Here is a 12,225-nt window from a genome sequence, read left to right on the forward strand (position 1 = left end):
TTCTAAATCATGCAAACAGTGGCTTTTTGAGTTCTGATTTGTACTTCAAAAGAGATGCTACCCTGTACAGGTACAAAACATCATTCACAGCTTAAGAAAAGAGACATCAGTTCTTTACTTCATTACTATGGTAACGGAAATGTGATACAGTTTCAGTGCATCTACTGTATGTGTATAAAGCAAAGCTTCTGAGATATCCTCAAAATGCTTCCACTCCCCTCAAACGTTTAATACACAAACCTGCATCTCCTATACTTCTGTTTAAAGATGATCTATTCTTTTTGTGGGGTAAAGATTACCTGGTGTGTTCTTTGGAATCCAGATTCTGTAGATTTTTTTTCAAGGGAACAAACTGAGGAAAACCATTAAATGATGATATTTCATATTCCACTTCCAGGATCCCTTTACATGTCTGTTTCTCTCATCTCCCTTGTGCTCCCTGCCACCACCACTACCACCTCCTTCGTAAAGGGGGGGTTGACACTGTGGGACAAGGAAGAAAAAAATCTCAAAGCTATTAAACTGTATTTTGTTTAACATACTGTAAATTGAAATATTCATATTGTGCTCCATGACTGTTCTCATCTTTTAAATACAGGATACTGGCTTGTAGTGGCTGCAGGCTGTGTGGTTCATTCTACTCAAGCTTACTGCCTCTGGCCTAAAAGATGAAGATAGTATTTTCCATTTTATTCCTCTAGATGCAATGCTCAGCTGGAGGCAGAGAGCCAAAGCGGCTTTTACTAGAGGAAGTCCTTACTGCCTCTAATTTCCCATTTGCCTGCTATTACATGAATAAAAACTGAAGCCATGACTCTGACAAAGGGGAGACAGAAGTTAAGCTATTCTTGCATTATGTCTCATGGCACAGTAATCAGAGTATCCTTAGGATCTAATCTGGCATCCTGTCTTAATATCACACTACATCTCTGCAGCTCTCACACTACAACCATGCAGAGTGAAAGTTATCTGAGTATACAGGCTCCACTAAGGATATGGCTGTGACTAAACCTGATCCAATTCAAGGCATTATTGTGCACATCACAGTGAAGTATGTTACTAGAAAAATGGGCATAAGTTCCTATGGCAAGGCAACACAAACTCTTTAAGTTAGCTGTTTATTACACTACTCTTTGACCCTTAATTCTTGTTTTGAATGATTAAACCTCAAATTTGACCTATCATGTTTAAATACATATATAGACAGAAGTTGCCATATGGAATGTTACAGATATTGTTACAGTGAAATGTAGTAAGGTTATTCATGAATGTTTGGTTGGTTTAAATGTTAGAAGTGATATCAGTGCTGGTCTAACAATCTGCTATAGATCCTCCAAGTAAAAACAAAGCACACTGGACTCTGCCTTTTGACTCTTATGAAAATATCCTATGGTGTATGAAATAATCTATGAACAGTTAACTTCTACATGTATCTCAAACATTAGTTTTTTAAAAGAATCTCAATCAGATGGTTTCTTTACCTGCCTTTCAGAAAAGACGACGGCGGATTGACCGAAGCATGATTGGGGAACCAACAAACTTTGTTCACACAGCTCATGTAGGATCAGGAGACCTGTTCAGTGGAATGAACTCGGTAAGCATGACTAGATGAAGAATATTTCATCTTTGATACAATATGCGAACATGACTACTGTGGCTGAAGCAATTAGTTGAAGGAGTGGTTCTCAACTGAGTTATAAGAGTTTCTGTAAAGCTGAAAAACAACCTGCTAGTGTCTTAATTCCAAGCCTTAACCACTTGCGTTCAAGATTATGGAATATCATATTAAAAATTCCTGTTTATTGACAATACAAAGTACATGTTTTATAAATTGTACAAGGTATATGCAAAGTACTTCTTAAATTTATTCCGATAACATGTATGAACTAAAATAGAGGTATATTTTAAAATATACTAGAGTATTTCAGAAAAAAATCCTTTTAAAGTATCTTATAATTCCGATTAGATTTCTTAAGTATTTTTCTTTAAAATCCTGTTTATATAAAACTCTGTAACTAACTTTCCTTAGTTTATGGTTCACACAAATATTCTTATTGTGTGTACTTATTGAGGTTCTCACTATTTGCGATGTGAATTATTTCCAGAGCAAGCAACACTGCTGTCACAAGTGGGATTTTGTGGCTTCCTGTATATGATAGGAACTATAAGTATTTTTATATCTTTGAAAGTGAAAAACAGAGGCTAAGAGTGGGGGGTTAGCCTTTGCCAACAGCCAAACTCCCACCTAGCCACTCACTCACTCCCCCTACTCAGTGGGACAGGGGGAGAAAATAGGATGAAAAAGCTCATGGGTCAACCTAAAGATGGGACATCGCTTACCAATTACTCTCATTGGAAAACCAGACTCAACTTGGGGAAAATTAATTTAATTTATTGCCAATTAAAATAGATTCAGATAGTGAGAAACAAAAAGACAAACATGAAACCAACAAGTTTTCTCCCCGCTTCCCCAGACTCAACTTCACTCCTCCTTGACCTGCCCCAATGAGCTCTGGGGGGGAGGGGTTACGATCAGTACATAGTGGTTTCTCTCTGCTGCTCCTTCCTTTTCACAGAATCATAGAATGGTTTGGGTTGGAAGGCACCTTCAGAGCTCATCTAGACCAATTCCCCTGCCATGGACAGGGACATCTTCCACTAGATCAGGTTGCTCAAAGCCCCATCCAACCTGACCTTGAACACTTCCAATGATGGGGCATCCACAGCTTCTCTGGGAAACCTGTGCCGGTGTCTCACCACCCTTATTGTAAAAATTTTTTCCCTATGTCCAATCTAAATCTACTCTCTTTCAATTTAAAACTGTTGCCCCTTGTCCTGTCACTACAGACTTTGTTAAAAAGTCTCTCTCTCCATCTTTCTTACAAGCTTCCTTTAAGTATTGAAATGTTGCAATAAGGTCTCCCCGGAGCCTTCTCTTCTCCAGGCTTAACAACCCCAACTCTCTCAGCCTTTCGTCATAGGAGAGGTGTTCCAGCCCTCTGATCATTTTCGTGGTCCTCCTCTGGACCCGCTCTAATAGGTCCATGTTTTTCTTGTACTGGGGACCCCAGAACTGGATGCAATACTCCAGGTGGAGTCTCACGAGAGCAGAGTAGAGGGAGAGTCCTTCTCCGCAGGACTGCTCTCAATCCATTCATCACCCAGCCTATATTGATATTGGGGATTGCCCCGACCCAGGTGCAGGACCTTGCACTTGGCCTTGTGGAACTTCATGAGGATCACACGGGCCCACTTCTCCAGCCTGTCCAGGTCCCTCTGGATGGCATCCCTTCCCTCTAGAGTATCAACTGCACCACTCAGCTTGGTGTCATCACAAACTTGCTGAGGACACTGTCTATGTCATTAATGAAGATATTAAACAGTACCAGTCCCAATACGGACCCCTGAGGGACACCACTCGTTACTGGTTTCCATTTGGACAGTGAGCCGTTGACTGTAACTCTTTGGATGTGGCCATCCAGCCACTTCCTTATACATCTAATAGTCCATCCATCAAATCCATCTCTCTCCAATTTAGAGGCAAGAATGTTATGGGGGACTGTGTCAGAGGCCTTACAGAAGTCCAGGTAGAGGGCATCAGTTGCTCTTCCCTTGTCCACTGATGCAGTCACTCCATCATAGAAGGCCACTAGATTATTTAGGCATGATTTGTCCTTGGTGAAGCCATGTTGGCTGTCTCAAATCACCTCGCTGTCTTCCATATGCTTCGACATAGCTTTCAGGAGGATCTGCTCCATGATCTTACTGGGCACAGAGGTGAGGCTGACTGGTCGGTCGTTCCCAGGGTCCGCCTTTCTAAATGGGTGTGAAGTCTCTGTGGACTTCGCTTGACTGCCATGACTTTTCAAATATGATGGACAGTGGCTTAGCAACTATGTCTGCCACTTCCCTCAGGACCCTAGGATGTATCTTGTCAGGCCCCATAAACTTGTGTATGTTCAGGTACCTCAGGTGGTCTTCCCACAGAGACCACCCCTGCAGCCCCTCTGCCTCCCAAAACCTTGCCATATATACCAAATACACTAAGATAGATATTGAAAGTGACTTTATGAGAATAGGTATCTTTTGTACTACTTCATATTTTCTGTGAAATGTCAATATATTTTCAAGGTTAGTAAAAACTAACCTTATCTCCTTCTATGACAAGATGACCCACTTCCTGGATGAGGGAAAGGCTGTGGATGTTGTGTACCTGGACTTCAATAAAGCCTTTGACACAGTCTCCCACAGCATTCTCCTGGAGAAACTGACTGCTCGTGGCTTGGACGGGCGTACGCTTTGCTGGGTAAAAAACTGGCTGGATGGCCAGGCCCAAAGAGTTGTGGTGAATGGAGTTAAATCCAGCTGGCGGCCGGTCACAAGTGGTGTTCCCCAGGGCTCAGTGTTGGGGCCAGTTCTCTTTAACATCTTTATCAATGATCTGGACGAGGGGATCGAGTGCACCCTCAGTAAGTTCACAGACGACACCAAGTTGGGCGGGAGTGTTGATCTGCTTGAGGGTAGGAAGGCTCTGCAGAGGGATCTGGACAGGCTGGATCAATGGGCTGAGGCCAACTGTATGAGATTCAACAAGGCCAAGTGTCGGGTCCTGCACTTGGGTCACAACAACCCCATGCAATGCTACAGGCTTGGGGAAGAGTGGCTGGAAAGCTGCCTGGTGGAAAAGGACCTGGGGGTGTTGATCGAGAGCCAGCTGAATATGAGCCAGCAGTGTGCCCAGGTGGCCAAGAAGGCCAACAGCATCCTGGCTTTTATCAGAAATAGTGTGGCCAGCAGGACTAAGGAAGGGATTGTCCCTCCTGTACTCGGCACTGGTGAGGCTGCACCTTGCATACTGTCTTCATGTTTGGGCCCCTCACTACAAGAAAGACATTGAGGTGCTGGAGAGAGTCCAGAGAAGGACAATGAAGCTGGTGAAGGGTCTAGAGAACAAGTCTTATGAGGAGCGGCTTAGGGAACTGGGGTTGTTTAGTCTGGAGAAAAGGAGGCTGAGGGGAGACCTTATTGCTGTATACAAGTACCTGAAAGGAGGTTGTAGCGAGATGGATGTTAGTCTCTTCTTGAGGAGAAAAAACTGGACTCCACACGATCCAGTGTGAATCAAGCAGAAGCCCCTTTATTGTGCGATGCTGTCCCTTTTATACAATTTTCCTTTCCCTACACGCGATCACACATATTCCTATTGGCTAAAGTCCTTTTGCACGCGGCAAGCACGCGAATCAGCTCTTTAATGATTGGTCCACGCGGTGAATCAGCTCTTTAATGATTGGTTCTTCTAGTTCCTGGTGTTCCACCTACTCATCCGGCTTCTCTTGGCTTGCTTCCTCAATTCTTAGTTGCTCAACTGCTGTTCTTCCTTATTTTCTCTCCTCAAGGTGACCTTTCTTGCAAGGCTGTGTGCTTAAGCTTCATGTCTTCTATGGCTGACTTACCAAGTGTCCATTTTCCTCCAAATATGATCCCACATCTTCTCCCAGGTAACAAGCGATAGGACGAGAGGAAATGGCCTCAAGTTGCACCAGAGGAGGTTTAGATTGGATATTATGAAAAATTTCTTCATGGAAAGAGTTATCAAGCAGTGGAACAGGCTGCCCAGGGAAGTGGTAGAGTCACCATCCCTGGAGGTATTTAAAAGACGTGTAGATGTGGTGCTTAGGGATATTGTTTAGTGGTTGATTTGTTAGTGTTAGGTTAATGGTTGGACTTGATGATCTTAAAGGTCCTTTCCAACCAAAACAATTCTGTGATTCTGTAATACATGATCTAAGAAAAGAGTGGCATATAGATAATGATGAAAAATACTTCTTGACCTTAATAATCTTCTTTAAAGGAAAAAAATTGTTTCTCCATGGCAGATTTTAGCAAAAGGGAACACAGAGTTCTGTCAGTGGTATTGGAATAAAGAACAGAGTTGTAAAGAAAAAAAAGTCAGTTTTAATGTAGGCAAGTGAGGTCGTTTGTAGCTTCCTAGAAACTAGTTTAATTTTTTACAGCTTATGGCAATCAGAAAAAAACTTTCATAACTCAGTAGTCATTGGGGAAGGGCAAAGCTGGGAAATCTGACATGGCAAACAAAGTACCAGGTTTTCCCTGAAGCAATATTATGGATTGGAAGTAATTTGTGCTAAAACATCTGTAAGCAAGTTAAATATACAAGTACAGTGTCAGCTTGATAAAATTAAATTAAAGCTAATTATCTATTTAATACAATATATTACATTAATATTTAAAACTATGTGTAAACTGAAATAATGAAATGAGTGGTGTTCTTAATAAAATTTTTAAAATGCATGGCTTTTTGCTTTTTATATGTTTGCTGCCCTTCCCATGAGAACCTTTCTCATTCTCACAGCTGAGCAGCATCATGGGAGGCTTGTGTTGATTGCCTGAAGCTTTACTCTCTCACCTCAGACTTTTTCCCCTACCTCCCCTCACCTTTGCCTTGCATAATACCCAACTCATCTCCAGATAGTAGATAATCATTATTGTATCTCTACATAGATATTTTCTTTCATTTTAATACTCATAACTGGTTGTATCTCTTTCTCTTTTTTTTCTTTTGGATAATGTGCTGCATCAATGACCAGAGTGATTTTTCTGATCCCAGATAAGAAGAGACAGTATGCAAAAAATTATCCTTCTCTCTCTCTTTTTAGAAGCACAAATCTCTACTTTTTCACATTTGCCTATTTTCCTGCCTCTTCCTTGGTGACTCACTGTGGTAATATTTCATCCAGTCTCTGCATTAATTCTTGACAGTGTAAATTCTAAGATCACAGTCTTCATGTGTTGTTCTGCTGCTTAACTTCCTTTATAGTATGGACGTTATACTACTTTGTGAACTTACTTCTGCCTTCTCTCTTCTGAATACCTTAGGAAGAACTCCTGCGATTTCATTAGCTTTTTCCCATACAAATTTGGGAATAAATTCAGTATCTGCTCTGCACCTTTTTTCATCAGCATTGTTCTTTATTATATATCCTCATACTTCTGAGTACAGTAGTTTTCTGACTACTGAAATATTTTGGTTTTGTTTGCCATCTCTGTAGAGAACCTTGCTATTTTGTCAAAGGTAAAATTATACAGTAGGAACCCTCTGTGCACTGTTCCTTTTTCATTCCATGCACCTTCTATTTTATCTTTGCATTCCATGGTGAAGTCTCTCGCTTTTCTTTTTCTGCTTCATAATCCTGAATTTATCCTTTGATTTCATGTATTGCATTCTTTTCTTAGTTTTTCTCTTGTTTACTTAGTTTTCTCTTGTTTACTCTCTCAAGGACCATCTCATTTCCTGATTTTAAAGGGGAGGGAAGAAATTAATTAGCTAGATATGCAACACAATAGATTGCATGATTTTAATTGGTGTGATCCCTTCCAAAATTCTCGAATCCTTATCCTATCTAAATTAGACATAACACAGAAAAGAACCTTTGTTATTATGTATCATCATAGGGAAGGCAATGGTATCTGAAGAAAAAAAAGCATTTCATTGTGCTTGTTCTTGTAGTTTAGACTGCCTAAAAAGGAGGGTGCTTCAGAAAGAGTGCCACCTTGTCAGCCCACAATTCTGTTAGACCTGATTTTTGGTCAGTGTTTTTGACATTGTATGTATCTTACATAAATTTTAATATAGAAGATGGCCACAGAATCATAGAATGGTTTGGGTTGGAAGGGACCTTAAAGATCATCTAGTTCCAACCCACCTGCCATGGGCAGGGACACCTTTCCACTAGACCAAGTTGCTCAAAGCCCCATTGAACCTGGCCTTAAACACGGCCAGGGAGGGGGCAGCCACAGCTTCTCTGGGCAACCTGTGCCAGTGTCTCACCACCCTCACAGGAAAGAATTTCTTCCTAATGTCTAATCTAAATCTACCCTCTTTCAGTTTAAAACCATTCCCCCTCATCCTATCACTACATGCCCTTATAAAAAGTCCCTCTCCAGCTTTCCTGTAGGCCCCCTTCAGGTACTGGAAGGCTGCTATGAGGTCTCCCTGGAGCATTCTCTTCTCCAGGCTGAACAGCCCCAACTCTCTCAGCCTGTCTTCATAGGAGAGGTGCTCCGGCCCTCTGATCATCTTCGTGGCCCTCCTCTGGACTCATTCCAACAGCTCCATGTCCTTTTTATGTTGGGGGACCCAGAGCTGGACGCAGTACTCCAGGTGGGGTCTCACGAGAGCGGAGTAAAGGGGCAGAATCACCTCCCTTGACCTGCTGGCCACGATGCTTTTGATGCAGCCCAGGATACAGTTGGCTTTCTGAGCTGCAAGCGCACATTGCTGGCTCATGTTGAGCTTCTCGTCAACCATCACCCCCAAGTCCTTCTCCTCAGGGCTGCTTTCAATCCATTCTCCGCCCAGCCTGTATTTGTGCTTGGGATTGCCCTGACCCACATGCAGGACCTTGCACTTGGCCTTGTTGAACTTCATGTGGTTCCCATGGGTCCACTTCTCAAGCCTGTCAAGGTCCCTCTGGGTGGCATCCCTTCCTCCAGCGTGTCGACCGCACCACACATCTTGGCATCATCGGCAATCTTGTTGAGGGCGCATCAATCCTACTCTCCATGTCGCCGACAAAGATGTTAAACAGCGCCGGTCCCAATACTGACCCCTGAGGAATGCCACTCGTCACTGGTGTCCACTTGGACATCGAGCTGTTGACCGCAACTCTTTGAGTGCGACCATCCAGCCAGTTCCTTATCCACCGAGTGGTCTATACGTCAAGTCCATGTCTTTCCAATTTAGAGACAAGGATGTCGTGTGGGACAGTGTCAGATGCTTTGCACAAGTCCAGGTAGTGGACTTGCAGTCAAGCTTACATTTACTGGAGTTTCTTTATTTTAGGTGCAATAGTCTCTGTATTTTAGACTGATACTTCTTTACTTGCTAGCACAAACACTCATATGGGGCGGCAGGCGAACCCCCTCCTTGCCCAACTCACCTTCCCAGGTGCCTCTGTACAACAGATATGAGGCTCTGGATGTGGAAGGCCAGTCAATGGATGATGTGGATGATGTTCCATCTACCCCAGAGGTGTCACCAAGGTCAGAAAGGCCTATCCCCCATATCACGATCACCTCCATGAGGAAGAAAAGATGGGTTATAGTTGTAGGTAACTCCCTTCTGAGGGGAACAGAGGGTCCAATATGCTGGACAGACCTTCCTCTTAGGGAAGTCTGCTGCCTCCCTGATACCCGGGTTAAGGACATCACTAGGAAACTTCCTAGCCTGGTACGGCCCTTGGACTGTTACCCATTACTGCTCTTCCACGTGGGTGGTGATGAAGCCACAACACGTAGTCCAAGGGCAATCAAAAGAGACTTCAGGGCCTTGGGATGGTTGGTAAGGCAATCTGGAGCACAGGTTATTTTGTCCTCTATACTTCCAGTTGCGAGAAGCAACACTGGAAGATACAGATGGACCCAGTCTATTAATACATGGCTCCGTGGCTGGTGTCACTGCCACAATTTTGGGTTTTTTGATAATAGGATGACCTACATGGCACCAGGCCTGATGGCATCAGATGGGATTCACCTTTCTCAAAGGGGGAAGAGGGACTTTGCTCACGAGCTAGTGGGGCTCATTGACAGAGCTTTAAACTAGACTTTAAGGGGGAGTGGGATAATATCAGGCTTGCGCATGACAAGCTGTGGGATGACATGCCAAGGTTAGAAGGACGGAACGGGGTGCTAGCGAGGGCCCTCAGCCTGTTGCTCTGAGATGTGCTGGGTACACTGGAGCACAGTTGAAGTCTTACAGAGATGAGCCAGGGGCTCCTGAGGTAATAGGAGCCAACAGGGAAACAAACACCAGTGAAATACCTCAAAGGAATTAAGGGGTGTTCCTCTAAGAAGGTGATACAGCCAACAGCCCAGTTGAAGTACCTTTACACCAATGCACGCAGCATGGGCAACAAACAGGAGGAGTTGGAAGACACTGTGCTGCTAGAAAGCTACAACTCAGTTGCCCCTACTGAAACTTGATGGGACGAATCCCATGACTGCAATGCAGTTATCAATGGCTACAGGCTGTTCAGAAGGGACAGGAGAGGAAAGAGGGGCATAGGGGTTGCCCTCTACATCAAGAAATGGATAGATTGTGAAGAGCTGTCTCTGAAGAATAGCCACGAGCAGGCTGAAAGCTTATGGGTAAGAATTAGAGAGCGAAGCAACAAAGGGAACCTTGTGGTTGGTGTCTACTACAGGCAGCCGGATCAAGATATCACCGTTTAAGGCTGTGCGGGCTGTTAAATGGAGGACAGGTGCTCTCTATTAACCTTCTCCTTCCCCTTCCCCAGAGGGGAAAAGGAAAAGAGAAAAGGGAGAGAGATTTACAGGTTGGAAAGTTAAAACAGTTTTAATAAACAATAACAAGGAAAAGAAAGAGTATAATAAATAATGAACCGTATACAAAACCACTACTGAGCTCCCCCCAATGACAACCACGTCACCGTTGACACTGCAGGTCAGGCGCTGGGCAGTCCCGAACCAGACACAGCAGCAGGCGGGAACCGGGTTCAGGAGCGAGGGCAGGAGCGTGGGCAGAGTCCTCCCAGGATGTCAGCCATGGGGGAAGAGAGCGCGACCCTCAGCTTTATACTGAGTATGACGTGGGTGGGATGGAATACCCCGTTGGTCAGTTCGGGTCACCTGTCCTGTCCGCCCCTCCCCGCAGTTGCGGCACTCTACAGCCCCTTCCTCTGTGGGACAAAGAGACCCAGCAGGGACCCTAGTTCCCACGGCAACAGGCCGTGTAGGCAACTTCAGAAAAGTAGTCACTTAAAAGAAACTTAACTGAAAAGTCTGTCCTAGTCCAAACCAGGACACAAGGGGAGCCTATTGACAAAGCCTTCTTACACCAGCTACAGAAGGCATCGTGCTCGCAGGCTCTCATCCTGCTGGGGGACTTCAACCATCCCGACATCTGCTGGAAAAGTAGCACAGTGAGCTGTAGGCAATCCAGGAGACTCCTGGAGTGCATCGAGGATAACTTCTTAGGCCAGGTAATAGACAGCCCTACCAGAGGGGATGCAATACTGGAACTGATGGTCACCAATGCAAGTGAGCTAAATAGAGACATCAAGATTGGAGGCAGCCTGGGCTGCAGTGATGACACACTGGTGGAGTTTGCAGTCCTGAGGGATATGGGTCAGGTGAAGAGTAAAGTCAGGACCCTGAATTTTAGGAAAGCAAACTTCCAGCTGTTCAAAGAATTATTCAATAGGACCTCCTGGGAAACTGCCCTCAGGGACAAGGGCACAGAATAGAGCTGGCAGATCTTTAAGGATGCTTTCCATAGAGCGTAAGAGCTCTCGATCCCCAGGTGTAAGAAATCAGGCAAGGAAGGCAAGAGACTGGCATGGCTGAGTCAAGACCTGCTGGTCAAACTAAAGGGCAAGAAGGAAATGCACAGGCAGTGGAAGCAGGGACAGGTATCCTGGGAAGAGTATAGGGACGCTGCCCAGTTGTGTAGGGATGGGGTCAGGGAGGCCAAGGCGTGGCTGGAGCTGAACTTGGCAAGGGACGCAAAGAATAATAAGAAGGGCTTCTATAGGTATGTCAGCCAGGAAAGGATGGTCAAAGAAAGTGTACCCCCCGATAAACACGGCTCGCAAAATGGTGACAACGGATGAGAAGAAGGCTGAGGTACTCAACACCTTCTTTGCCTCAGTCTTCACTGGCGACCTCTCTTCCTACACCTCTCAAGTGGATGGACCGCAAGGCAGGGACTGGGGGAGCAAAGTCCCTCCCACTGCAAGAGAAAATCAGGTTCGTGACCACCTGAGGAACCTGAACATACACAAGTCTATGGGACCCGACGAGATGCGTCCCAAAGTCCTGAGGGAACTGGCTGATGTAGTTGCCAAGCCACTCTCCATGATATTGGAAAAGTCATGGCAGTCAGGTGAAGTCCCTGGAGACTAGAAAAAGGGAAACATTGCACTCATTTTTAAAAGGGGTAGAAAGAGGGCCCTGGGAACTACCGACCTGTCAGCCTCACCTCTGTGCTTGAGAAGATCATGGAACAGATCCTCCTAGAAGCTATGCTAAGGCACATGGAGGACAGGTCATTCGAGACAGCCAGCATGGCTTCACCAAGGGCAAATCGTGCCTGACCAACCTAGTGGCCTTCTATGATGGACTGACTACATCAGTGGACAAGGGAAGAGCTATGGATGTCATCTACCTGGGCTTCTGTAAGGCCTT

The 12,225-nt window shown here is 44.7% G+C and overlaps 1 protein-coding gene across 2 annotated transcripts in view; it reads left to right on the top strand.

Moving 5' to 3' along the window:
- LOC137675770 (CDC42 small effector protein 2-like) overlaps window positions 1-12,225 on the top strand; it is a 95,454-nt gene that overhangs the window by 40,922 nt on the left and 42,307 nt on the right. For both annotated transcript variants that reach the window (XM_068421983.1, XM_068421982.1), the window contains exon 2: window positions 1,493-1,594. In XM_068421983.1, the coding sequence (XP_068278084.1) occupies window positions 1,493-1,594 (102 nt within the window). The remainder of the gene's footprint in view (window positions 1-1,492; window positions 1,595-12,225) is intronic.

Source organism: Nyctibius grandis, chromosome W (genome assembly GCF_013368605.1).
Source record: "Nyctibius grandis isolate bNycGra1 chromosome W, bNycGra1.pri, whole genome shotgun sequence".
Classification (NCBI taxonomy): domain Eukaryota; kingdom Metazoa; phylum Chordata; class Aves; order Nyctibiiformes; family Nyctibiidae; genus Nyctibius; species Nyctibius grandis.